The sequence below is a fragment of the Cebidichthys violaceus genome, unplaced genomic scaffold (genome assembly GCF_023349555.1).
Source record: "Cebidichthys violaceus isolate CVI_PGR_0920_01 unplaced genomic scaffold, fCebVio1.0.p SCAF_4, whole genome shotgun sequence".
Taxonomy (NCBI): Eukaryota; Metazoa; Chordata; class Actinopteri; order Perciformes; family Stichaeidae; genus Cebidichthys; species Cebidichthys violaceus.
The window spans coordinates 18,916,785-18,944,471 of record NW_027176594.1 but is presented as its reverse complement, the minus strand read 5'-3'; the positions used below and the strand labels follow the sequence as shown (position 1 = coordinate 18,944,471).

The window sequence follows — 27,687 nt, the reverse complement described above, 5'->3', positions numbered from 1 at the left end:
ATTTGCTGTTTTATCCCTGTTATATTCGTGTAACACTTCCTTCTGGATATATTTGTGTGAGGCTCTTCTTTGTTCTTCATCTAATAGCATCTAATAGTATCTCTATTACGTGTTGTTATTGTGCATCCTTTTTTTTCTTTTTTTTTCAGTCCAGGGGATGTCCAGCATTGTTTGCTGTCTTATCAAAGCACTCTGGATTGTATGTTTATTAGCTGAAAATGAAAGGACTTGTGTGTAGCAGGCGCCTGCAGAGGACACACAGTGAGTAATAGTTGAATCAAACACACTGCAGTGGCAGGGTTATTATTTACCACGACTAGGGGTGGAGTCACAGGCCAGTCATAGATGTGGGCGGGCTTCTTGCTGCGATCACACCTCGCCGGTGTCCATATATGGTTCGTGGCGTCACGCGCCGGAGGTCCCGTTCACATAAAACCGATTGGCCGGGATCCCCTTGGAGGACATGTAGACACAGACGCGCACGGGACTCCTCGCTCGCCCGTATCCGCCGTTTAGGAGTAATCCAGTTTGAATTCTTGAAGCAATAACATCAACTCCTCAAAATGAAAGTATCCAGCGTAGACTGCCGGCGTCTGAGGAAAATCATCAGGAAGGAGAGCGGGAGCTGCCTTATTGTGGATTGCAGACCTTATCTCTCTTTCACGAACTCCAACATCAGAGGCTCTGACAATGTCAATCTCAACTCCGTGGTGGTGCGGAGGTCCCGAGGAGGGCCGGTGCCTCTGCACTTTGTCATCCCGGATGAGAGATCCCTGCTCCGGCTGCGGGAGGGGAGCATATCGGCTATCGTAGCTCTGGATGACCGGACGTCCCACTGGCAAAAGCTGAAGAAGGACAGCGTAGCACAAATAGTAATAAACACTCTCTCTCATCTAGCGAGCGGGGCGAACATCTGTTTCCTCAAAGGTGAGAGCTTCGTGAAATTAAACTGTTTCTAATCCAGAAAAGGAAAAAAATAAAGAGAGATTGTCTGTCTGTTTAGTTGTTGTCTGAAGAACAGGAGGGATTATAAATGGAAGAACGCCAGTACGTTGATTTACAGCTTAAATATTTTACATTTTAGCTTTCATTTTTATGAGAGGGCCTTTTAAAAACACACACTTCGTGTCTTTTCTGCCCCACAAACGTAAAAGTAGTAGAAAGTCATATTTTATTCATTCAAATTTTCATGAACCGCAGTCAGTGAGGCATAAAGAAATTATTGTCCACTTTGTTTCTCAGAGCTACTTCATCGTCGGTCCATATTAAGTGTGTTTCTTACATTTTATTGTACTTTTCTTTATAATCAAGATACATTTAAGTCACATTTCCCTCATTATCCCTCTCGCCTGTGTTGAAAGCTGCTGACATTCTTCTCTCACTTCTTGGAGAGACGAATGTCCTGCGTGCGTCAACGGAGCGGATGAGTCAGTGCGAGAGAAACTCAGGCAAATTGGTGTTGCAATGACTTTCATTGATAAAAAAGAAAGAAAAAGAAAGAAAAAACCCCCAACCTAACCTTTTCTCTTACAGTTAAATAAAACCCCCGGGGTTGTGATAATGTGTTGAAACACCTCCATTTCCGTCCGTCACCTCTGCGTCCCCAGGATGTTAAAAGGATTACCGGTCATTCAAACGAGGGCTCCACTAATTAATTAGGCGCTTATAATCAGGTTATAAATGTTATAATCTGCTGCTAAGACATGTTTCATAAACGCTGCCGTTTCACAAGACGTTTAGGCCTATGTGTATATGTGTGTGTGTGTGTGTGTGTGTGTGTGTGTGTATGTGTGTGTATGTGTATGTGTGTGTGTGTTTGTCAGGGGGGAGGCAGAATTATTATAAGCTTATTTATGAGTGTTTGCTCACGGGTTTTCCCCCTTCTCTCAGGAGGATACGAGAACTTCCACTCTCAATACCCTGAACTTTGCACTGAGGTGAAAACCATCGACCAGAGCGGAACTGAAACCGAGAAAAGAGTCAACAGCAACAGCGAGAAGCTTTCTCACCGCAAACCAGATTACGATCAGGTACGGAAACACCCTTCTCAATACACACAGGTCTACTTCCTACTCTCCCACACGTCCATCCACTGACAGTTTTTTTTATTTTTGTATGTTTAACCTTATCCAAAAAATAAAGAATGAAATATAAATCCCGCACATCCAAGTCCTGCTGATATCAGAGAGACTTATATTTGGCCCATCAAAACATTTTCTCATCATACATATGATATTCTCTGACCTTCACTGCTCCCCAGACATCTCGTATTTGAGACCATGATGCCCAGCTGACACCCCGTAGAGAAAAACACTCTTTCATCTCTGACCTTTCTTCTGTCTCCTCCATTGCCCAAAGAGAAAGCATGTGGCTGCTTCACATCTCAGAGAACGCTCTATTGTGTCTCGTCGGCATATTGTGGGTTATTCAACGTTAATGGTTTACACAATAGAGGAAATCCATCCATCTTGCAGCTCCATGCGGCCGCCCTGCTTGCGTTTAGTCTGCAGCGGGACGTAATGTTCTGCTCCGCAGCTTATTGAGCCGACAGGTGTTTGGATGTTGTGGCTCCGACGCTTTTTTCTCAGGGGTGGATTATGGGTGGATTAAAGCAGATGCATTGAGTTCCTGGGTCCAGTATTATGTCTTGTTAGGTGGCTGTGAAATCACACTGCGTGTTCTGTATATTCTAGTCCTTATCTGAATGAACTAACGTCTCGTTCTCCCTCTCGCTCTCAGGTAAACCTGTGGAGATCCTGCCTTTCCTCTACCTCGGTAGTGCCTATCACGCCTCCAGACAGGACTATCTAAGCGACCTTCACATCACAGCCTTGCTCAACGTGTCGCGCAGGGACCTGCAGCCGGCCAAGGGCCACTACGACTACAAGTGGATCCCAGTGGAGGACAGCCACATGGCCGACATCAGCTCCCATTTCCAGGAGGCCATAGATTTTATTGGTGAGTTGGAGGAAATTAAAACGATTTTTTTCCATCAAGAGGGTTTCGCACTCCTGGCTTTGCGTCTGAATCTGAATGCGGGGAAGAAAAAAAAAACATCTCCTGGAAACATCAAGTTCTGAATATTTATAGTGCAACATCACCCTAAGTAGTCTCCTCTCCATAGGTCTGTTTATTTTTGAAACGCGTCCTCAAACAAACTACCCTTTGTCTAAGCCCCTCACCTGCCACCATTCACAAATAGAAGGCTATAAACTGTAATCAGTTTAACTTGATCGCCTCCTTCAATCCTCCACCAGCATAACCAGCCGGCCTGCGCTTTCATTCATTCAGGATTTGCTCTCACCCCTCCGGTGTCCTTCATCCCTCTCTCCCTTCCTCCCCCATCTTTACTTGAAAAAGACACTCCCATGCCGTCATCGCCTCCCAGGCCTAATCTCGATGGCTTACTCTGCCGGGTGTGGCCAGTCAGCGTGACAACTGGGTGAGCTGTCCGAGTTTAGTAATGGGTGGGTGGAGGAGGAGGTTGGGGCCTGACTGACACACACACACACACACACACACACACAGTTGTTTATGATGGTTGGGTGGAGGATAAAAGCCAGCTGACTGACACATAATGAGAGAGCATAATATTGGCGGTTGCTCGCAGGTGGGAATCCTTGACGGAGCCGAGGGCAGCGGGGCAATGAATGTGTCACTGAGGAAGAGAGAGTGTGTGGGAGAGGAGAGAGGTGCCGGATAATAACAGCAGCAGCAAAAGATGTACATGGTGTGCTATTGGCTATTTATAGCCAGGCACAACCAAGGCCGAAAATCACCCACGAGCAGCTTGGCTGGCCGGTAGCTCTATTGTTGGTATTGTGCATTGTTTGGGGGACGCAGCCTACAATTAGGGTGTCAGCCCGTCTATTATTACATAAGGCCGATAATCGTTCCAGGGGGCAGGTTTAGCCCACATTCAGAGAGGGCCACTAAACTGTTTCAACCATGCAAAAGCGATTAGAAATGCAGTGCACGCAAAAAAATCACCAAACTGCAGCTGACCCCCCCCCCCCGAACGGAAATCAATCACCAATCGGAGACCCTTTCGACGTGGTTACTGATGCGCAGTCAGGAAGAGACGATAAATATTATTGATCCACTGCTGCCGTCACTCCTTCTGTTGACCCCGCCACCCTCCACTCCAGATGGGGAGTTCATCCATCATTCATGCGGTTTATAAAGAGGCTGCCAGAAGTCATCGCTGCTCCGCCTACAGTGGCTCTCAGGACCAGACAGAAGTGTTTCTATTGTTATAAATGTTTCTATTTAGTGCGTAGAGAGAGAGAGAGAGAGAGAGAGAGAGAGAGGAGAGAGAGAGAGAGAGACACATGTGTGTGTGTGCAGTGGCTTCTAAGTGGAACCGAGTGTCTCTCTGTAGATTGAATTTGCACATGAGACAGACAGAAAAGGAGACGTGTAGGTGTTTGCAGTAGTTCTAGGAACAAAATCTCGAAATGTGTCGCAAGTGACACTTGTACAGTGTACCCCCACACACACACACACACACACACACACACACACACACACAGCAGTGTGGGAGAAAGAAAAGTCTCATGTGCAGCTTGCACTCTGTGATTCAGATAAGCCTCACAAGTGTCTTGTGCGTGTCCAACTGAAACTGGTAGAAGACGTGCGCACATTTCTGTGTCGCTACCAACGAGGCGCACCGACGGGGCTGAGTGTGAGCGGTGTGCGAGAGAAAGACACTACGGAGTGTTTGCATTAATTAGTGCGTGGGAGTGAGGAGTAGACAATGATTAACACTGTTAAAATGTGATTATTTTTTTTTTCATTTTGTTATTATTCACTGTTTCAAAACTCCCTGTTGATTCATTGCAACCTCTCCACCAACTTGACTTTTAAATGATCAATTACAGACACACAAACAAAAACGAGGACTAAAACCTGACACACCACCATGGCCTTTATTTTGAAATGAGCATTTCTTTAAAAAAAATAAGATAAAATAGTGCAAGCTTTGATTCACATCATTTTGTGGATGATCACAGAAAGAAAGTCAAACGGTGCCACCATCTCAGCACAGATCATTAACCTTGTCTTCTTCTTCTTCTTCTTCTTCTCCTTCTCCTTCCAGATCACGTGAAGCAATCGGGGGGAAAAGTTCTGGTCCACTGCGAAGCAGGCATCTCCCGCTCGCCCACCATCTGCATGGCCTACATCATGAGGACGCAGCAGCTGCGGCTGGATGCGGCCTTCGACATCATCAAGCAGCGCCGGGCCGGTCATCTCACCCAACTTCAGTTTCATGGGTCAGCTGCTGCAGTTTGAGTCAGAGGTCCTCTCCATGGCCCCGGCTCACGCCGCCACGCCTGAACCTGCCACACCCTGCGCCCAGGAGTCCGCCTCCTTTTTTGCCAACGACTTCAACACCACCTTCAACACCAAAAACTTTGAGCCATCCGTGTTCACCCTCCCTACCTCTTGCCTGCAGTCCCCGGTCCACCACCAGTTCAAACTGAGCCCAATAACTGCACTGCCTTAAAGTGAACCGTGACTGCTTGTAGTCTTACTTGAAAAAAAAAATGAATAAAAAAGTAATGGTCTCTGTGTGCCTGGTGTTGAAACCAGCCGAGCAGATGGACAGAAACAGAAGAGTCAAGATAATAGTATTCACTCCATGAGACTTGAAAACTATGGGGTATAGACATTGATGTTGTTCTCCTGTCTTCTGAACTGCTACAATGAAACGACGCGTCACAGTGATGAACTGCAATATACATGCCTTAGGTTGATATTGTGATTTCATGCCTATTCACAAATACAGTCAGGCATTTAAACCTAATTTATTTGAAAATTACAGTCTGTCTGTCTGAATTTTTTCAATAATGTGGATGTTAATATGTGTTTAATAAATGTTTTCACCACAAAAATAACTCTGTTGTCACGTCATCATGTTTGAAGAGTTATAGGCTAACTGGGAAGTCAAATGGGATTAAAAGTGGACTCTTTTCGTAGTCAGTCGTTTACTGCCGGACTAAATCAATGAGAGCGTTTACATGCACATTAGCATCCTGTTTTCTCTAAGCTGTTTTATCCTGGTTTAGATCTTATCCAGGATATGATGTTTACGTGGGACATGATAAACCTGCTAACCCATAAAGGAACACTTAATCCTCAAATTCAACAGAAAAAAATAATTCAAATTCCACAAATTTGGATATGTAACTGGTAAATAAAAACTGAAAGTCAAATGGAAGTAAATAGGCATACAGCTTTATTGAAACACTGCATGTCAGTATCGTGGTTTCTATCCGAGTCTTCCAGATAGCTCATCCAGGTTTCTGAAAGCAGGACGTTTCCATTCGCAACAATAAACCGGGACAGGTCTAAATACAGCAGAAGACGCAACAGTGACACCTGCAGAGACAGACACAGACATATGACTAGATTCTTCATCGTCAAGTGTAACCCAGTGCAATCTAAACAAACTATTAATGGAAACAAATGAAAACCAGCCAAAGGTGAAGAATTTCAGTCGAAATTTATTTTTGAAACAGAGTAACGTTCAAGAATAAAACGTGTAGTGTTGAGGAGTATAAGTAAATAGCAGTCTTTGTCGATAAACAACATCGTTTTCTCATCGTTTTCTACCACTTTGCCGCTTCTTGTTGGCTACTCGGCGCTATCGACTCTTTTCTGTCTTTGGCGCCTAGAAGACAGGCAGCTAGACTGTACCAGCTGTACAAATGGGGAGGTAAGTACATAGCAAACGTGCCTAACATGTTATTTGCATACAAACACATAATACCAAAGGATGAAGACACAGTGCTGCTGCAGAATTTTATTTTCTATTGTCTAATTGTGTATGGTTAATTTATCTACCACACATCATTTCGCATTATGGTTATTGCTGCAATCCTGTTTTCACATAATGGTATCGTCCATATATATCCCGCCCCCGCCGCCATTTTCCATGTTATTCTCTTATCCCACACAGTGTTTCACCAATTTTTAATGCATCGATTTCTATTATTTTGTCAAGTTTTAGGTTATTAATTTCCTGGCTTCTTATAGTGGAGGAGGGAGCTTATCTCCGAGCTTATCATCCGAGGAGACGTCTTGTTTAGACCGCCATGTACATCAAACAGGTAAGCTAACGGCCCCCAGACGTGTGTGTGTAGCCGACTCTTCACGTTATTTCACTGAATGGTTGTGCCCGAGATACTGAGGTTTTGCACACATTTTAACGTCAATTAGATTGCAGAGCTATGTTAAATCACACCAACGACAGCTTTGATGAAATAACTAATTTGCTAATGCTAGTTAAGGCTACCGGTCTGGCTTAATCTCGAGTTGAATTGCCCGTCCCCCTACTCGGGATGCTAAGCTAACGCTACAAGGCTAACGTTAGGTTAGCGGATTTATCGCTTTTCTATTCCTGTTTCACGATATCATATTCCAGACGATTTTATCATATGTAAATATGAGCTGTGGTAGTATTGAAGTTGTCCAACGTAGGGTTTATTTTGTTTGCAAACTTGCAAACTCGTTGCCGTCCTGAATGAATACGGGTTCAAACCGTAGCGGCCAGTCAAGGCCCTGTTGGCCCCGTTAATGACACATTTGATGCTGCGCTGAGCAAACGCGTTTTCAACGTTGAGTCTAATTTATGTTGGAAGGGGCAAGGTTAGCAAAGTTGCTGCTTTCAAAAAATAGTTGCTGGCTTGCTTCTTAAGTCACTTTACGTAACTTCATGTTAAGTTCATCCTTTCCTAAAGAGAGGAGGATGTGACGCTCACGGGGGTTGTCTGGGTTCTTGCGCAGGTCATCATCCAGGGGTTCCGAAGCTACAGGGACCAAACTGTGGTCGACCCGTTCAGTCCAAAGCACAATGTCATCGGTGAGTACGTGCTCATCCCGACGTCTCACTCGTGTTTTTGTATTATGTCTTGCCAGACTAAAGTTGGTGTGCCACAGACTCAAGCGGGTGGGCTGTCTACTTCTATCACCGTGTTGTCATTGTGTGTGTTTTTTTTTTGTCTGTTACAGTTGGAAGAAATGGGTCAGGAAAAAGTAACTTTTTCTATGGTAGGTCTCCCTCAATGCATTTTACCATACAGCAGTCAAACATCCCCCCCCCCTGTGTAATGTTGGTTATTTATGTTGTCTAAAGCTGTTTCTCCGCTCTGCTTCTTCAGCCATCCAGTTTGTGCTCAGTGATGAGTTCAGCCACCTGCGACCTGAACAGCGCCTGGCGCTGCTCCATGTGAGTTCAGACAAATGTCACGCTACAGATCATTGGCACTGGTTTGTAAACGGCCCTGGGACACAGTGGTTGTGTAGAACGTGTCTTGTTAGACAGGTTTACGCTGACGGACGCTTGTGTAACTTCCTAATAACTGGTGGATCACAAAAGTCTACATTACTGTGATTGCATTTCTGTTAAAATATGAAGTTTTGTAAGAGATTGAAACATATTTTAACATTCAAGGAAATGCTTAAATGGTATTAAATAATACAATGTGATTATTTTTTTTCCTCCCCTCTCATTGTAGGAGGGAACTGGTCCTCGTGTCATTTCGGCTTTTGTGGAGATTATATTTGACAACTCTGACAACCGGCTGCCGGTAGGAATAGCAAACATATTAATATTGATCCTATTACAATGTCATTGTAGACAAACCAATTCATTCTTTCCATCTTGGTTTGTACCAAGACTCTTAAACATGTGCATCAATACATGTGGCAAAAGTACCAGAGACTGGGATCACCTTTTTAAAATAACTCTCAACAACAACATCCTTAGTCCAGACTACCAGCGGAGATGGAACATTATCACTATATTATGTTGTTCATGTTGTACTGTCTTCCTCAGTTGCTGATGGCCGCTGTGAGCACTGATTGTAGTCACACTGCCTCCAGTACACACAGTGCTTATTATTCTGATGATGAAGGCCGGATGTTTGCGCCACTCTAGCCATCCAAACATTTGATAACACTGATAATACTGTGACATAACCAGCCGATTCTGCTGCTGTGTATGATTGTCCTCCGTCTCTCCCTCCAGATCGACAAAGAGGAAGTCTCCCTTCGCCGCGTCATCGGAGCAAAGAAGGACCAGTACTTCTTAGACAAGAAGATGGTGACGTAAGTATTTACCATTCATTTAATCACGGGAGATGACAGCTCTGTGAATCCATGTAATCACGTGTTTGATGGTGACGGTGATTGTTGCAGTAAGAATGACGTCATGAACCTTCTGGAGAGTGCTGGCTTCTCCCGCAGCAACCCGTACTACATCGTGAAGCAGGGAAAGGTGAGAAAGGAGTGGGTGTCAACCTCACGCTCGTTAAAGACGGACTAGTTGATTTCACAGTGTCGTGTAATGCTTCGCAGTGTTCAAACGGAGTTGTAAAAAAAAGTGCCAGCTGAACGTCTTGGCCTGATTTTAAGGATTAGTCTTAAATAAGAAATCATCATCTGCTAAAGTATATTCAAAATGTTCATAATTTGTCAGGCTGGAAAATCTTAGCGCTGCTTTGAACAGCAGTGTGTTTGGTGTTGGTCGATATTGAAATTCTCCCGTTGACAGCTTTAGCAAAAATAACGATATATTAAAAAAATGAAGATAGAAATGGTTTACTCTTATTTATCAGGGTGGTCAAGCAGCAATCCGACACCACCATGAATTCCATTTATAGAACCACAATTTCACAAAATCAGACATATGCTTGCATGTTCCTTTTTTTTTGATTGGCTACTTAAATATAGCGCAAAACTAATAACAGGCGTCGCATAATTGAATATAGTTTTTTCAGCACGGGTGGGTGTGGCCGGCAAATATCGTCTTGAACGATAATCTCGCCATATCGTCCGAGACTAAATGCCTTTTCATCTGACGCATTATAATTTCAATGTTCATGCAGATCAACCAAATGGCCACAGCACCCGACTCCCAGCGTCTGAAGCTGCTGAGAGAGGTGGCAGGAACGCGGGTGTATGACGAGCGCAAAGAGGAGAGTATTTCGCTGATGAAGGAGACGGGTAAGTCATTATTGATCGCCGTTATGCTACAATTTGCTTCGACGCGGCATTCGCCGTAGTTATCGAAGCAATTCCAGTCCTAGGAAGTTGATGGCAATGATTTACACGTTTCAAAAAAAAAAAAACCCTGATGTGTGTGTGTTCCTCAGAGGGGAAGCGAGAGAAGATCAACGAGCTGCTGAAGTACATTGAGGAGCGTCTTCACACCCTGGAGGATGAGAAAGAGGAGCTGGCTCAGTACCAGAAGTGGGACAAGATGAGAAGAGCCCTGGAGTACACCATCTACAACCAGGAGCTGAATGAAACCCGCGCCAAACTGGACGAGGTAACACACCGAAGAAAAGCAAATGATATACACAGATGTTTCACTTCATGATCAACATCTGTTTTGGTACCTGGGTGAGAAATGATCACTGCCCTTATTATTATATATTATGTATATGTAATATAATAATAACCAGCAGCTAATATTAATATTCTGTATTATCTTGTGTGAGACGTTTTGGCTGTTTGTTTTTTTTCTAGCTGTCCAGCAAGAGGGAGACCTGTGGAGACAAATCCAGACAGCTGCGCGATGCTCAGCAAGATGCCCGAGACAAAGTAGAGGTAAAGACTTCCACCTCGCAACAGAAGTGTTAATATCTGGGATAAAGGATTGGTGAAAATATACATTGTAATTATTATCACAGCATTATCTCTAAAAAGAACTCACGATATTTAGTTTATTGTTCAAAATCAAATTTTAGGTGTTCAATTCAATCAAATCAAATAGTTGAAAAGTGATTTAATAATAAGTCCAGAATTGTGTAATTTTGAATGAATACATGCATAATTAACTTAACATTTTTATAGGACTAATGAATCCACCTCTCCTGACAGTACGCCGTCTTGTTAAATACACGCAGAGTCGATAAATCACCGAAGAGGAAGGAAGTCGTTGCATTCACGCTCCTCTTTTGAGTTTTAAATCTCACTGCCGGATTCTTTTATTTTTGGCCCCGCCTTCTGTAGGAGACGGAGCGCGTTGTGCGAGAGCTGAAGTCCAAGATCTCCGCCATGAAGGAGGAGAAGGAGCAGCTGTCGGCCGAGCGCCAGGAGCAGATCAAGCAGAGGACCAAGCTCGAGCTGAAGACCAAGGACCTGCAGGACGAGCTGGCAGGCAACAGCGAACAGAGGGTACGGAAGCCTCCCATCTGCGTCACTCTGCACACGTGACGCTGCACCAGCAACCCCCCCTCCCCCCCTCCCCCTGCACCATCCTTGTATGTAGAGAAGGATGCTCATCTGTTTCTCTTTTCATTCAAAATCAGTTTGGCCTTAACGATACAGTTCACACATTAGCTCTGAATCTTTCAGAATAACTTTTTGCTGATCCCATAGTTGGGTGAATTTGAGAACCGACACAGAGGAGGCACCAGCCTGTGCATCAGACTCTTTTCCCCCCTCAGCTCCGCTATACATCATTCCTCACGGGAGGCTGTGTGTACAGAGCTGGCATGAATCGCTCTCCGTATGGCCGTGTGTTCAGTTTGTGTGCACGTGTGAGTACGAGGATGATAATCATACATAGCGGCTTTATTGGCTGTGTGTGTGTGTGTGTGTGTGTGTGTGTGTGTGTGTGTGTGTGTGTGTGTGTGTGTGTGTGTGTGTGTGTGTGTGTGTGTGTGTGTGTGTGTGTGTGTGTGTGTGTGTGTGTGTGTGTGTGTGACCCGTGATGGGCCCCGGGCAGCATGCTGGCTGTTGGCTGGATTAAGACCACCTGGCTACGGCTGGCAGAGCATCGGCCAAAACTTACTGGAGCAAAATGAAAAGCAAGGGAAGCAGAACTGCGTCACGAGCCGCCGATGGTTCTGATTTGAGACGGCGTTGACACGAGTACAGATTTTCATACCTGTGGGGGGGGGGGGGGGGGGGGGGACAACCCACCATCACCACTCACACTGTCAGAACCAGGAGTCACTGAGCACTAATGCAGTTTCCTATATTAATCATTATAAATGTGTCCAGTAGGACACATTTATAGGATTAGTAGGATTAGTGTCCCATTTTTCAGCTGTGATTGTGGCTTAAAAGCGCAGTCAGTTTAGTGACGGGAACTGTGACTCAATGGTCATTCATTACAGCGTTTGCTTGATACATATTTACGTCAGTGTACTATAACTAAATACATGCTAATTATGCTGAATAATTTAGAAATCTAAACATTTCAACACACATTTTAAGAGATTGCCTCGGTCTCCAAAGCTGTGCATCACTGCACCTTGAATTCCTCAGCCTTCTTTTCCTAATTTCTATCTGTCACCGAGATCTGTTCTGTTCGCTACTTTTGTTGCCTTAAAGACGGGAGTTAAATCTTAATATTACATGTAGGAAATAAGGTTCAAACCCAATATGAATATTTCATCTGAGCAGAGTAACCTAGGATAAATCATTTTGTATTTGTGTAAATGTGTATGTATATTTCTTTCTCTTCTTTTCTTTCCCTTATCACCTCCTTTTTGTTGTAAAATCCCCATCCTTGCTCTTCCAGAAACGCCTGCTGAAGGAGCGGCAGAAGCTGCTGGAGAAAATCGAGGAGAAGCAAAAAGAGCTGCAGGAGACTGAACCCAAATTCAACATGGTGAAGGAGAAAGAGGAGCGAGGCATATCCAGGTAAGGGTGACTCATTCTCCGCCACGGCCCCCCTTGAGCAGCCGGTGACCAGGTATAGCTCGATGAGTCAGCCGTCCCCGGTTTTTAAATTCATTTGGGTAGCGAGAGATTGAGGGGTGGATTTGGAATCCTAAATTGAAGGGAGGTGACCCTGAAAAATCAGTCGTAGATGATCAAAAGGGAAAAGGCAGCACGAGTAGAGAGACGAGGAATTGTGTATGTACTGTGGCTGACACGGTCGTTTACTGTTAACGTGTTTACACGCACAGTTTGTTGGGAAATGAACACAATTTAAGATTTCTTCTTAATCGATTTTCTTCTTCTGCGGTTGCGCCTCCCTCCAGACTGGCCCAGGCCACGCAGGAGAGGACCGACCTGTACGCCAAGCAGGGCCGTGGCAGCCAGTTCACCTCGAAAGAGGAGAGGGACAAGTGGATCAAGAAGGAGTTGAAGTCTCTGGACCAGGCCATCAATGATAAGAAGAGGCAGATCGCAGCCATCCACAAAGACCTGGAGGACACGGAGACCAACAAGGAGAAGAACCTCGAGCAGTACAATGTACGTTTTGAAGATGATTATCTATTCCTCTAATACAGGGACGTTTATCTGATCGACTGTCAACTTGTCTCTTTAGAAACTCGATCAAGATCTAAATGAAGTCAAGACCCGCGTTGAGGAGCTGGACAAGAAGTATTATGAGGTGAAGAACAGGAAAGATGAGCTGCAGAGCGAAAGAAAGTAAGACGTCACATCTTTGACTCCGCTTAAAGTTCAGCCTTGTTTTGTGCTCAGGCTTTCTGCTTTTTAGGTTAGCATCGCTTTATTTATGTCGTTCAAAGCTTTATTCACATTGATTTAATAATCAAGATTGTCTTATTGATTATTTTATTGATTAATCGATTAAAGAATGTCAGAAAATGGTGAAAAATGTAAATCGGTGTTTCTCAGAGCCCAAGATGACGTTCTCAAATTTCTTTTTTTCACAACTCAAAGATACTGAGTTTCTGTCAAAGACGAGTAAAAAATAAAATAAAAAATATTCACATTTTAGAAGCTGGATTCACAGAATTTTCACCAAAAAATGCCTGAGATTGTGTCCGACTCATTTCCAATAACTCAGGGGCGTAAAGTCAAAATGTATTGAAAAAAGATATCCACAATTCACAACATGTTCTATATCAAATAAAACACTCTGCTTCAATCCATATTTGTTGCCATTTAGCCTTTCAAACAAAGGGAGGCAGCACTGACGAGTTATATTCCTCAAATAAAGTTGATTCAATAAAAAAAAACTAATTTAATCTGATGAATCACTTTAAATTAAGGATTTAGCTCCAGGATGTTAAATGTTATTTAGGGTCATGACATTAAAATATGACGACGGACCTTCAAAGCTTCTTCCTCAATCAAAGCTTCTAATTCATTCGTTTCAGCCCTAATTTAGTCGATTCTTTCGATGAGTCATTCCTGCGTCTCGCTTTGAGTTGTTCACTCTTCCCTTGAACCGGCCCGCTGAATGTCAGCGGGCCGTCGCTGACCGGTTCAACAACGAGCTTTGTTTATGTAGCGGTGAGCGTGGTGCCTCTGGTCTCTGCTGCCAGACGCCTTTTCTTTTGCTTTTAGCAGCTGCTTCCTGAAGCGTGACGCACTGAGCTTTTCCATTCAAGTTTGCAACTATTAACTGAGACGACACACTCGAGGCAAAATGTGTATTTTTATTTAAGTTTACAAAAGAGGTTAGCACCTTTTTTTTTTTTTAACTCTTATTTAATTCCGTTAAATTGAATAGCAGACCCTCGGTACAATAACTAAATGAAACGGATTACATGAATAGGTTAGTGTTTGTCTGATATCGAATCCGCCCTCCAGTTCACTGTGATCCATTGTTTTAGGTGCAGCGGGTGAAAAGGCAGCATAATGACATCTTTTGATAGAAGGACGTGCCGACCCAACAGCTGCAGGCTATTAGAAGTGTATCATCTAAAAATATGAACAAATACAGAACACAATTACCCTAATAGAAACAAGAGGGAGGCGCTTTATTGCTTTCATTATTTAAATGGGATTATTTAACACAAATTCAAGTGACTTTATATGAGGATTGAAGAAAAAAAAACCTCTAAATTATTGCGGGGGTGAATACTCTTATAATTCACTTAATATTGCAAATGATGAATCTGCATTTATGGACGAGTTGCATTGTTAAATGTTCCTCATGTTTAGGAAGAGAAACACCATTTATATACACATATATAAAATCCGTTTATTTTGTATTTATTCATGAATTTATTTACAGCAGTGTTCTCATTTTAAGATGTATTTTTTTTTTAATCACTGACTTCTTCTTGTGCGAGCATCATGGCTGCGGTTGGCTTTCGGTCTTCCCGGTGACATAAGTGAAACAGTGTGCGTCTGTCTGTGTCTGTCCAGCTACCTGTGGCGTGAGGAGAACGCGGAGCAGCAGGCCCTGGCAGCCAAACGAGAGGACCTGGAGAAGAAGCAGCAGCTCCTTCGAGCGGCCACCGGCAAGGTCCGTGCCACTGTTCACAAACTGCGTAATTATCGACTCGCGTGATGCGGCCACGCCATACCTCATGCTTCCGTCTGGGCAGAAGTGAAAGATGTGTGAGAGATAGAGAGGGCTCAAGATGACAGAGGTAGAGTTCTGTGAGAGAAGAAATGGGAAAGTGACGATAAATCAAACCCCGAGTGGGGAAAAAAAAAAAAAAGTGCCTCCTTTTTTGTCCTCCACATGAGCCCACCTGAATACCCGCGAAGGACTCTCTTTGTGACTCAGCCAGTTGTCAGGATAGGTATATCAAGTGGAATCATTCATCTGCCTCGCTACTGGCACCTAATCACAGCCAGCTAAATTTACATATGAGTCACTCCTCGCTGCCTCGTCCAGTGACTGCCAGTCGTTTCTTCTGGGCAGATACATCAATCAAATATCACTTCTGAGTAATGGCTGCTGAGATGAAAGGAGGCTGTTTGTAGCTTCATGGACAAATGTCCTGCTTTTTTTCTTCTTCTTTTTTTTTTTTTTTTCTTTTATTGGTCCCAGCTGACTCACCCCGTCTCCAGAGCAGGCAACAGAGAACAGGATGGACTCCTCGCTCGCCTTTTTTATCTTCATACTGTACAATTCATAGCGCTGCACAATATCAACAAAATACAAAGTCATTTCTTCTCTATTTTTGTCTATACGAAAAGTTTCACATATTCTTCACGGCACATTATTTCATCTGTTGAGAAATCTCTCTCTAATCATTTTCTACATTAGAGAAGAGATCATGACTGATTCTGTCATTTAAAGAAATCAGCCGTTATTATGGCTTCATGATAGAGATTTGGTCTCTAAAGTTTTAAAATGATGGATTTTCTTTTGTTTCCCACTTGAAGTGAGACTCCGTTAATCCTCGTCTGTCTTTCTCTTGTTTCCAGGCGATTCTCAACGGAATTGACAGCATCAACAAAGTCCTCGAGCATTTCCGTCGGAAGGGCATCAACCAGCACGTCATCAACGGTTACCACGGCATCGTCATGAATAACTTTGAGTGTGAGCCGGCCTTCTACACCTGCGTGGAGGTGACCGCTGGTACCCGGTGAGGACTTTACGTTTAGTTTGCTCCTTGTGTCGTTTTCAACGACGAATGTCACAATAGAAACATGTCGTTTTAATATTTTCACTGTCTACCTGCTCTCATGTTTTCCAGACTGTTCTATCACATTGTGGAGACTGACGAGGTCAGCACCAAAATACTGATGGAGTTCAACAAAATGAACCTCCCTGGAGAAGTCACATTCCTGCCCCTGACCAAGCTGGACGTCAGGGACACCGCCTACCCCGAGACCAACGTAAGGGACACACAGACACCGCATTTGGCACTGTGGGCAGTCAATCTTTACCCTGAACAGTTACCATAAAAGATTTGACTTTACATACTTGAGGTGTAACAATCATGTGCTATACAAATCTGATTTATTGTTATAATTAGCATTAAAACTCTTAATCACCCCTTGGGACATGAGGGCACAACAAGCTCCCTCAATTGTCCCGAGTTACACTTAACGTGCGTGTGCGTGTGTGCGTGTGTGTGTGTGTGTGTGTGTGTGTGTGATATTCGCCACTGTGTTCATACCATCGTGTCTCTCTGCCCCGTCAGGACGCCATCCCCATGATCAGCAAGCTGCGTTACAGCAACACCTTCGACAAGGCCTTCAAGCACGTGTTCGGGAAGACTCTGATTTGTCGCAGCATGGAAGTTTCCACCCAGCTGGCCAGAGCGTTCACTATGGACTGTATAACTCTGGAGGGTAAGCGAACCTGTGACGCACACCGCGCTGCATGTACCACTACCACCAGAACGTAGGAGGGAGGCGGAGGCAGCAGCAGCGCTCGTAAAAAAAAACCAAAAAAACAAAACCGACGTAGTTTCAGTCCAAAAGTGAGACGGCAATCATCTCTACAAACATACAACAACAACTTCAAATGTATGAAAAGAAAGCAGCATTTGCATCTAAAGGGTTGTTGGGTTTATCACTGTACAGCTTGGTACCCGTCCACCTGGTGACTGTAACTGAACTATACGAAACATTTTATATTGACATCAGCAGCAATGTTTGTGGTATCGTGCTGACGCGTCTCTTTTCAGAAAACATGGCTAACACTAAAAACGTATTTTATTTATTGTGTAAAAATTCTCCTCCAGAGGGCCCATGTGCAAACACAGGAAGTGGAAAAGCCCCTCGCACCCCGCTGACGAAAAGTTTTGTCTGTAAAAGCCCAAATATTGTGTCCTCTGACGCATTCTACTGCCACTATTCCATCATATACACTCATCTTCATAATTGCATATTTTAATAAGTTGGCCTTAACGTATAGTGATTTATTGTAAAGGTGAATTACTGTGTTTTACCCCACACAGTCTGTAAATAGCTGTTATTATTTAAAACCATGCCCAACTTTTTAAATTAGGAATCATTGGACCTTATTTATTTATTGACACTCTCACTGTGAGGTTTATCAAGATAGGCCTCAATGATGGTTGAAGCTAGGGTAGATACCATATCTCAGAAATATTTGTTAATTCTTTTGGCGGCAATCGATAAATGAAATGCTCTGACAAAAAAAAAAAAAAGTCATTTGCTGTGGGCCGATGCCTCATTATACGTCAGCTCCAGTACTGTAGGAGCCCTTCATCTCTTATGTGCAGTGCATTGTGTCGTGATCTTCTAGGTGACCAGGTGAGCCACCGGGGAGCTCTGACAGGAGGCTACTACGACACCAGGAAGTCCCGCCTGGAGCTGCAGAAGGACATGAGGAAGGCTGAGGAGGAGCTGGGTGAGCTGGAGGCCAAGCTCAACGAGAACCTGCGCAGGAACATCGAACATATCCTTTCAGTTGCATCTCACCGAGACGATGTCACGTCGTTGACGTCCACACAGGAGCATGCTGGTGTCGTGTGTCCAAGTCCTGCTGAGACACAATGTCTTTTACCATTGATGTATTGTCAAGGAGACCGTAGGCTTACTTTGTAATTGTCTTAATGTGGCTGTGGACGTTCTGGTCCGAGTCCATGACGACACCTAGACTTCTGGTTTGGTCTTAAACGTTGGCGATTGAAGCTGAGCGCCGACTCTTAATGGTTCCCCGTTGGCTCTTTGTTTTAATTAAGGACAATTCATATGAATACAGTTATTATGTCAGTATTCATCTTATGGGGTACACAGGAAGTACATGACATGAGAAGAAATGTTTCTACATTTGAAAATGAGTTAGTCACCTTTTTGATTTGACAGATGCTTTGAAATGTTGTCATGATATTCATAAGGATTGGATACAGTTCATTTTCTCGTTACGGTTCCAGGAAAGTGTTTTGAGTTTCCAGGACTGTATCTCCTCTAGCTGTATAGGAGACATAACACCCCTGCTAACGCCGCCTTCGCTCAATTACAGTTTGATGTCACATGTCTGGGTCTTTTTTTGAATGTGGATTAAATCTATCTGGGTTATGTCGCCACTTCAGCCGGCAGGAGGCCGACTCGGCTGCAATGAGAGGGCCTAAGCAGGTCGAGAAGGATTAGTTTATGTTCATACCGGCCAGAGCCATGACTCACTCCTGGACAGGCGGATCAGAGAGGATTTGGGTTCGCATCTGCGGTATGTTTATGAATATGGTCACTTCCGCTCAGCAATGACTGTGTGTGTGTGTTTGTGTGTTTGCGCACCTGTGTAATTGCGTGTAGCTTCTCACTCGGAGCCAGTGCTGCGTAACGTGTGCACCTGGTGATTACGTGTGTGTGTGTGTGTGTGTGTGTGTGTGTGTGTGTGTGTGTGTGTGTGTGTGTGTGTGTGTGTGTGTGTGTGTGTGTGTGTGTGTGTGTGTGTGTGTGTGTGTGTGTGTGTGTGTGTGTGTGTGTGTGTGTGAGAGTGTGTGTGAGAGAGTAGGCAGAGGAGACGGATGACCGAGCTCGATGACATGGCGCTAGTCCTTCACTCCTGCGGCGGGGAGTCGGACAACAGATCAATTATTTAAAGCCTGTTGTTGTTGTTGTTCACTCTCCACCTCTGCTCTGTTGATAAGCACAAGATGACACTGATGCACTCGACTGCTCATAACTGCTACGACTCTTACTGACCTGCTCATGTGACAGGATTAGGGGGGCGGCTGTGGCTCGGTAGCCATCGGCGAATGAATGGATGTGAATGCAGACATGTCGTGTTAAAGCACTTTGAGTGGTCGGAAGACACTGGAAAAACCCTTTTACAAGTCCAGGTCCATTTACCATGATTTATATTGTACTCGTGAGAGTTGAAGTGGTGATCACAGAGACTAATGCAGGTTTATAAATCCTTTCTGTCAGGGCAGTTAGTGACCTGATGCCAGCTTGTTCCCATTAAAGAAAATGATCAGATGACCTTAAAGCATCTGTTTCCTCAGTCTGCTCAGACAGGGCAGTCCTCTGGCTTTCAGCTGATTTATTGGCTTCGGTGTTAATTGAGTTCCGTTAAACCTCAAAGGCCCGTGTTGTAGTCCAGGTCGATCAATAAGCTTCTCTGTTAGATTAATGATGTGACGTGAGGCCCTCTTTAATCCTCTGCCTTGATCTCAATGATGACACAGCTGTATGTCGATATTTGGCTACATAAATACATTCTTGACTCGCGCTACTAGACGGAGATAAATAAAGTCTGACTCTTGAACTTAACTTGAGACGTCTTTGCTAAGTTACTGCTGAGAGGAAATGCTCATCTGTAACACTCGTTGGCTTAATACTTCCTTAATCGCCGCCTCCACGCATCAACAATGAGATCGACCAGCTGATGAACCAGATGCAGCAGATCGAGACCCAGCAGAGGAAGTTCAAGGCATCCAGAGACAGCATTCTGTCCGAGATGAAGATGCTGAAGGAGAAGAGGCAGCAGTCGGAGAAGACGTTCATGCCCAAGGTGATCATGAAACCGATGTTGTCACAATATCGTCACTCAACGTACAATACGAGGCCCAGGGTTCGCATGATCCGTCACCTGGGGCTCAGTCCCTGCTGTCCACTGATGTCCGACTCTTCCTCTTTTAGCAACGCAGTCTCCAAAGTCTCGAGGCCAGCCTCCACGCCATGGAGTCCACCAGGGAGTCGCTGAAGGCCGAGCTCGGTACCGATCTGCTCTCTCAGCTCAGCCTGGAGGACCAGAGGCGCGTCGATGACCTCAACGACGAGATCCGCCAACTCCAGCAGGTGGGTGGGAGGACTGGACGGAGATCTGTGATCCGTGTCGGTTGTTAGACACAGTTTTATTTCAAGGTGTGAAAAACTGTGTCTGTCGTGGTTCTATGAGTGAGGTGGTCCGGTGTCAGTGAGTTACTGCTCACTGGAGTTGTATCGATACACCACCCAATGAACTACGTCACTGTTTGTACCGTCGATGGGGACATGCTGGCTCCCGCCGTTGGGTTATGTAAATTATTTTAAGTGTAATGTAATTCCCATTGTGGCTGTGGTGAAAAGAGGAGAGACAACTTTAATACATGTTGTTCAGACATTCATGTTGCTTTGATCCAGGTTGCTCAGCAATACAGCTCCCAAAACTTTCCCAAAACACACGTATCCACCTCATTGTCATAGTTATTTGGAGCCGATAAACACATCGGTTAACAAATATGTCCCCTTACATTGACAATAGAGTGAGAATTGGTAGAATCATGTTTCAATACTGTGATATAAATACAGTCAACGCAAAAACAACAAAACAAATATAAGGTGATCTACATCTTCCCCGCCCTCTCCGCCTCCTCTGTTGGCGCGTAATAGTGTTCAAATAAACCCGACTGAGGTGAGAGTAGCAGGCAGCATCTATGCGTGGGATGTTCCTGCGATCCAGCGGTGCTCCCTCCGTTCTCTTTTCAACGCCGGCTGCACTCCGCTCCTCGACGATCTCTCAGCCCGTCACCCGCTACGGTTGCGCAACAACTCCGCCCCTGCAACACGGAGCCTTTCATGTTCGGCTCTGCCGTGTTGGCGGTTGTCAAATTCCATTGAGTTATTGTTAATAATAAGGGAGTCGTGCCCACACACGGAGATTAATATTCACCAGAGACTTGTGCTTAGTCACAATTTTGTCACATTACAGCGGAGTGTGTAAAATGCCAAAAGCAGATATTAATCAAAACGGCGATATTGATTCGCTGAGAATGCGCTAACGTCTGTCTGCACGAGGCAAAGAGTAACCCATTGTTGTTTTGTGTGTTGATCCCTCTGTCCACCCACAGGACAACAGGCAGTTGTTGAATGAGAGGATTAAGCTGGAGGGCATAATGACCAGAGTGGAAACCTATCTCAACGAGAACCTGCGTAAGCGTCTCGACCAAGTGGAGCAGGTACACGGTCTTCTTTACACTCCTCAGAAACCTGTCGTACTACGGCAGGATCATTTCTAGAGCGCAACGTCAGATTTGACTGTAGTTTTGTTCTTTTTTTTTTTTTTTGTTATTCGTAAGGTAAATTATACAATCTTGCATAACCACGCTGAAGGCTTTTTGTCTGCAGCCGTTAGGTAATTCAAAACATAATGTGCTGTTGTGAAATAGAGAGTCGTGGATATGATGCTTTCATACGTACAGGTCAGGAGAGAGGTGTTTGAATTTGAATGACCCTCTTTTTTTCTTTTCTTTTCTTTTCTTTTTTTTTAATGTGGCCTAATTTGCGTCGACACAGGAGCTCAATGAGCTGCGAGAGACGGAGGGAGGCACGGTGCTCACAGCCACAACATCTGAGCTGGACGGCATCAACAAACGTGTGAAGGACACGTTGGCGCGATCGGAAGGTAAAAAAATAAATAATGATAATTCATCCAGATCACCACACACACACATATACATACACATACACACACACACACACACACACTAATTCTTTCATAAAGGCCAGAAAAACATGTTAAAATGCATCAAGAGACAAACGTAATGTTTTTTTTGGAGCCTTTTAATGTAGTCCTCGTCACCGGTTTAAGCAGCTAACAAATCAAAGCGCATCGCTATTGTCTGATATCGGTAATCTTAACTGATTTATTATCTGTTGAGTCCAGAAATAGCAGTTGGGGAGTCTAAATTGAGAAAGTGTAGACCGTCCCGGTTTTGTACCACCAGCAGATGGTGAGAGCTGCTGCGATGTGATCCACTCTGTGTGTTCATATATCCTGTTCCAGAGACAGCCTGCGCCGTGACTCAGAGGAGCTGGATGGAAGGCAGTTGTCCTGAATAGATTTCATTTGCATGAATTCCTATTTAATCATTGTCACTAATTAGTGAAGGACGTATTAAACGGCATGGCATTATACACCGTCCTTTGTTCTGAAGTAGGCTCAGTGCTGAATGGGCGATCGGGTTGGATAACGGCAATCGAAGGGATGACTGACGATTTGATTTTAAGGCAATTTAAACTCGCTCACTATCAGAGCTGAGATGTTATGAAGTGATCTGCCCCCTACAGTGCAGTTGGAGATGTTTCTAGTGGAGCCCTGTTAATCAACACGAGTGTCGAGTTCATTTGAATCCTTAATTACAAACCAGTTTGCCTCCTCCTCCACAAATCTGTCACCCCGCATCTCCGTTCTTCATATGCCTGCTCATCAGAACTTTGCTCCAATGCCCGTTCCCAGATCTGGACACTCTGGCTGACAAGACCGAGGTGGAGATCAAGGACCACATAAAGAGCATGGAGCGCTGGAAGAACATCGAGAAGGAGCAGAACGACGCCATCAACCACGACACCAAGGAGCTGGAGAAGATGACCAACAGGCAGGGCATGCTGCTCAAGAAGAAGGAAGAGTGCATGAAGAAGATCAGAGAGCTCGGCTCGTTGCCTCAGGAGGCCTTTGAGAAGTACCAGACCCTCACGCTCAAACAGGTACACACACACACACACACACACACACACACACACACACACACACACACACACAGATGAGACCCAGGGCCATCACATCCCACCCACTCACCAGTGACTCAGACACTGGTTAGTGCTCTGTCTCTGAATTGTTTTAATTTATTTTTTAACCAGCTGCCTCTGGGAGACTGTGAGTTGAGTGGATTTGGCTGTGTGTGTGTGTGTGTGTGTGTGTGTGTTCGTTCTCCCCTCCTTGACAATGCTGAAAATAGCCGCACACTTTCTCATAAGCACTCCACATAGTTAAGCGCTCTCCACAGGACTCTGCTCAGGGGGGGGGGGGCAAGATGGCGCCATTGATTGCAGAAGTGGGGGAGAGAGGGCCAAGTAATAATGGCACTTTGCTCGCGTTCCCTCGGTCGTTAGCGATTCAGACGGATGAATTTATAGTTTGAGAGTCTGTGGAGTACGCGTCGCTCTTGATCCAGACTAAGCTGCTTCTTAATCAGGTCATCTTCAGACATGAAGAGAATCCAGCAACATACTTTTAAATACCGGAATGAAGAATGGATCTAAAGTAATGTCCCCGTTCAAGGCCTACAAGTGGGATCACTCTGAAATACTTTTAAAGATACCGACAGACTGCCAGCCTGATTTACGATGATTCACCTTTTACTTCTTCTTCTTCTTCTCCTCCAACAACAGTTGTTCCGAAAACTGGAGCAGTGCAACACGGAGCTGAAGAAGTACAGCCACGTCAACAAGAAAGCTCTGGACCAGTTCGTCAACTTCTCTGAGCAGAAGGAGAAGCTGATCAAGCGCCAGGACGAGTTGGACCGCGGCTACAAATCCATCATGGAGCTCATGAACGTCCTGGAGCTGCGCAAGTACGAGGCCATCCAGCTCACCTTCAAGCAGGTACGTGTCTCTGTCTCTGTCCCCCCCCCCCCCCCCCGATCAAAGGGTCCAGACGGGTGCGTGCGTCACGTGAGGTCTGCTTTACGTCTGTCAGCATAATGCGTGTTTGACGCTCATCGCTTAATGAGACGCGCCTGGCTTTGCAGGACGGATGTAGCCTGTTGGTGCCTTATTGAATATTTCTATGACGCGCATCCTTTGAAACGCTCTACTGTTTAGCAGTAATAAAGGCAGTTTTAATAAGTACAATAATGAATCTCTACTGGTGGAGAATACTACTTTTGTGTTGCTCTTTTGATCAATCGCTAAATACATTTGAAGTAATTGTTTGACAATTTGAGCAGCTCCGAAGCGCATGGGAACAGTACAGCAAATGTAATGCTTGCTGCAAATACGCAACATTTTATCAGTGGTAATATGTATATTTTTTACTTCACATTTATTCTCCTGGTTGTGCTTTTAGAAATGAAAAATATGTAGTTTTCAGCGTTTCATTATATAAACAGTTTCTTCCCTTCATGTGTTTTTTTTTTTTTTTTTGTTGTTGTTTTTTTAATCCTCAGGTGTCAAAGAACTTCAGTGAGGTTTTCCTGAAGCTGGTCCCGGGGGGCAAAGCCACGTTGGTGATGAAGAAGGGTGACGCTGAAGGCAGCCAGTCTCAGGATGAGGGGGAGGGAGGTGCAGACAGCGAGAGGGGCTCCGGTTCACAGAGCAGCGTTCCTTCCGTGGACCAGTTCACCGGAGTCGGCATCAGGGTGAGAGATTCAATTCATTCCGTCCCGCCGTACAGTTGATGATCTGTCCCAAAACAGAGAATATGTGAAAGCTAAAGCCACCATCGGGTTAAAGTCAGAAGTCTCTCTGCTCGTCTCCTCGGTTCTGACCCGGCCTCCCTCGTCGTGTGTAGGTGTCGTTCACGGGGAAGCAGGGCGAGATGAGAGAGATGCAGCAGCTTTCTGGAGGCCAGAAGTCTCTGGTGGCTCTGGCTTTGATATTTGCCATCCAAAAGTGTGACCCGGCTCCTTTCTACCTGTTTGACGAGATCGACCAGGCGCTCGATGCCCAGCACAGGAAGGCCGTGTCAGGTAAAACAGTAAAGGCTGTCTTCATGACCTTAAAATGATCAGTGTGTGCTCATTGTGTCGGATAAATACAATAAAAATGTAACAGAAAATCGTGGTTTTCATTCTGTGGGAGACAGCTTTGTCCTAATCTCTTTCCTCCGTGTTCCAGACATGATCGTGGAGCTAGCAGGCCACGCCCAGTTCATCACCACCACCTTCAGGCCTGAGCTGCTGGAGTCCGCTGACAAGTTCTACGGCGTCAAATTCAGAAACAAGGTGAGTCTTCTGCTGTTGTTTTAGCCTCCTGTGCACTGGTTGCAACAGTGCCATGACATTTCTTAAAAGTGGGTTGCATTTTGTTACCTCCTGGTTATATGGAAGTCTTTGATCTAACAAGTACTTCTGCAACCGCAGCCCGGTGGATAATGTGCCTCTGTGTCCTAAAAAATCCTTTTTTAAAAGTCACGTTATTCCATCAGCTGCCATGTTTCTGAGCATCAGACCCAACGTGCTGTTGCAGATTTGTTTAATATTACGGCTTTAGTCATAGCTGTGAAATCTAATCTCTGCCAGTGTATTAAATATGAAATAAAAATCAATGTAACGGAAAATAAATCCTGTCCCTTTAAGTAAGTTTTCCCAGAGGAAGGTCATTGTTTCACCCACTGTTTGTCTTTCAGTCCACTGTTTCCCTGTAGTTCAGGTCGGCTTTCTGAGCGGCCTCAGTGAAAAGAACACATTTCCTCTTGAGTTTTTCTGGTTTGATAACATAAATGATCACTGCTTAGTCACAGACGCTAAAGTGGGGCATTGATTGGTCATTATCTGTGTGTGTGTGTGTGTGTGTGTGTGTGTGTGTGTGTGTGTGTGTGTGTGTGTGTGTGTGTGTGTGTGTGTGTGTGTGTGTGTGTGTGTGTGTGTGTGTGTGTGTGTGTGTGTGTGTGTGTTGTTTTTAGGTGAGTCACATTGATGTGATCACAGCGGAGCAGGCTAAAGACTTTGTGGAGGATGACACCACCCATGGTTAATAGTCCTCAGCTCTTCTTCATCCTCCTCCTCCTCCTCCTCCTCCTCCTCCTCCTCCTCCTCTACGCCGCGCTGCGTAGCTTGAAACCTTCCACTACGGAGCCCAAACACAGAAATATCTCACTCGATCCACCTTTTTATTAGTCTCAACAATGCAGACCGTCCGAAGCTTCTCACGCCATCTCCAAAGGGTGGAGGGAGTTTAATTGGATATACCGTTTTGACAACAGCATAGAGCGAAATAACTCATATTTGCCGTTTACCTTTGACATCATTCCAGGCTGATAAAACTACAAATTTGAGGAAAAAAAACTTTTTTTTGGCAGACTTTCCAGCATTGCCTCTGTGTGCGTCACCCACGCTGGATCTGACGACTAACATAAGTGTAAATGTTTTACACTGAAGAAAAAAAAAAGATTCCTCTTTTGCCTTAAAAGGTCCTGAAGAGAGCAAAACCTTGTGCTGCTGTGTTCATTTTGATCTGGCAAACTATCGTTTTGAGTTCTGGTTTTCTGTCATTTCAAATGCAAAGTGCCAGAGACGCTCTGGAAGCTGTTGAACCTTCAGGACCTTTTCAGGAAGATGAATCCTCTTGTGTACAGTTGAGTGTTTTTGTTATGACTCAGATGAAGATCGTGAACGCTCAGCGGAGATGGGAGCGTCTCGAGCTGTTCTGGATTCTTATTTTTGTTGGTAAAGGAGTCTTTGTTCACGCCGAGGTTTCTGTAATGTTATACTCTTTATACTCGTTGAACCGATGCTAACTTGTATCTGTCATAACCAGCCACATGGTTTAAAACGTTCAAAGGTTGTGGTTCCTTTTTATGGTTGTTACTGTATTGTGTGATTTCCTTGTTTTTAGGTAATTTAAATATATGAAAGTTTTAATTCCATAACACCAGATATCCATTGTGGAAATCCACAGAGTTGACACGACTTCCTGAATGTTGTCAGTCAATTTATTCAAAGCCAAAGTTGTTCAGAGATGGAGAACCATTTCTATTTGGGTCCTGAATTTACTAATTTTTTTTCTGGAATGCCAAGTTGTAATTTATCATTTCTTAATTTCCTTACTGGATATTTAGTTTGGGATTAAACTCCTCATATGTTGCACCTAGTTTTACACGCTTTCTAAATGTTTCGGTTCATTTCTATGTAAGGAGAAAACGTACAAAAATAAATAAAAGATTTTAAAACGAACACCGTCAGTGTTTCGCTCCACTTAATTAGACCACTAGGTGGGGCTGTGCCACCGACGCCCGGTGTCCTCACGTCATCAGAGAAGCTGTCATGAAGAGAAAAGGTTTGTACGGTTGAAACCTTCGAGGAATTATACAACGCATTGATCAAGAGGATTTTACAGAGTATTTGAAAATGTATCAAACATTGTGTTGCTGAAAATAATACATAGAAATAATCCTCTTTTTTTTTTTTAATAATTTCTATATTTTCCAGATTTTTACAAATATAAAAAAAAAAAGTACTTCACATGTTAACCAAAAACGGAACGTTTGTGCTTCTACTAATGATTGTTTTCTAATTTTTTTTACATATCTAGGGAAGGAAACTCCATCCAGCTTTGGATTCAGACACAAGGTCAGCGGCGCTCATTACTCCGCCCTCACACCTCGCT

General features: G+C 44.4%; 2 protein-coding genes across 2 annotated transcripts; both read left to right on the top strand.

Annotated features, from left to right (window-relative positions):
* Positions 1 to 419: 419 nt before the first annotated feature.
* On the top strand, positions 420 to 5,897 carry dusp5 (dual specificity phosphatase 5). The gene is given in 5 exon segments (XM_068727259.1): positions 420 to 927; positions 1,891 to 2,031; positions 2,740 to 2,958; positions 5,099 to 5,244; positions 5,246 to 5,897. Coding segments are annotated over 5 exon segments (1,131 nt in total). The 5' UTR covers positions 420 to 563; the 3' UTR covers positions 5,507 to 5,897.
* Positions 5,898 to 6,931: 1,034 nt separating this feature from the next.
* smc3 (structural maintenance of chromosomes 3) lies at positions 6,932 to 27,254 on the top strand. Its single transcript, XM_068726691.1, has 29 exons — positions 6,932 to 7,112; positions 7,789 to 7,864; positions 8,014 to 8,052; positions 8,163 to 8,230; positions 8,520 to 8,591; positions 9,032 to 9,111; positions 9,202 to 9,280; positions 9,891 to 10,008; positions 10,158 to 10,333; positions 10,534 to 10,614; positions 11,020 to 11,184; positions 12,539 to 12,660; positions 13,005 to 13,218; positions 13,295 to 13,398; positions 15,091 to 15,190; positions 16,105 to 16,265; positions 16,377 to 16,518; positions 16,827 to 16,977; positions 17,900 to 18,052; positions 19,962 to 20,113; positions 20,242 to 20,400; positions 21,432 to 21,539; positions 21,877 to 21,985; positions 22,820 to 23,067; positions 23,752 to 23,964; positions 24,528 to 24,719; positions 24,872 to 25,049; positions 25,198 to 25,304; positions 25,985 to 27,254. Exons 1-29 carry the CDS (start codon positions 7,098 to 7,100, stop codon positions 26,054 to 26,056), a joined length of 3,654 nt encoding a protein of 1,217 aa, XP_068582792.1. The 5' UTR covers positions 6,932 to 7,097; the 3' UTR covers positions 26,057 to 27,254.
* Positions 27,255 to 27,687: the final 433 nt, after the last annotated feature.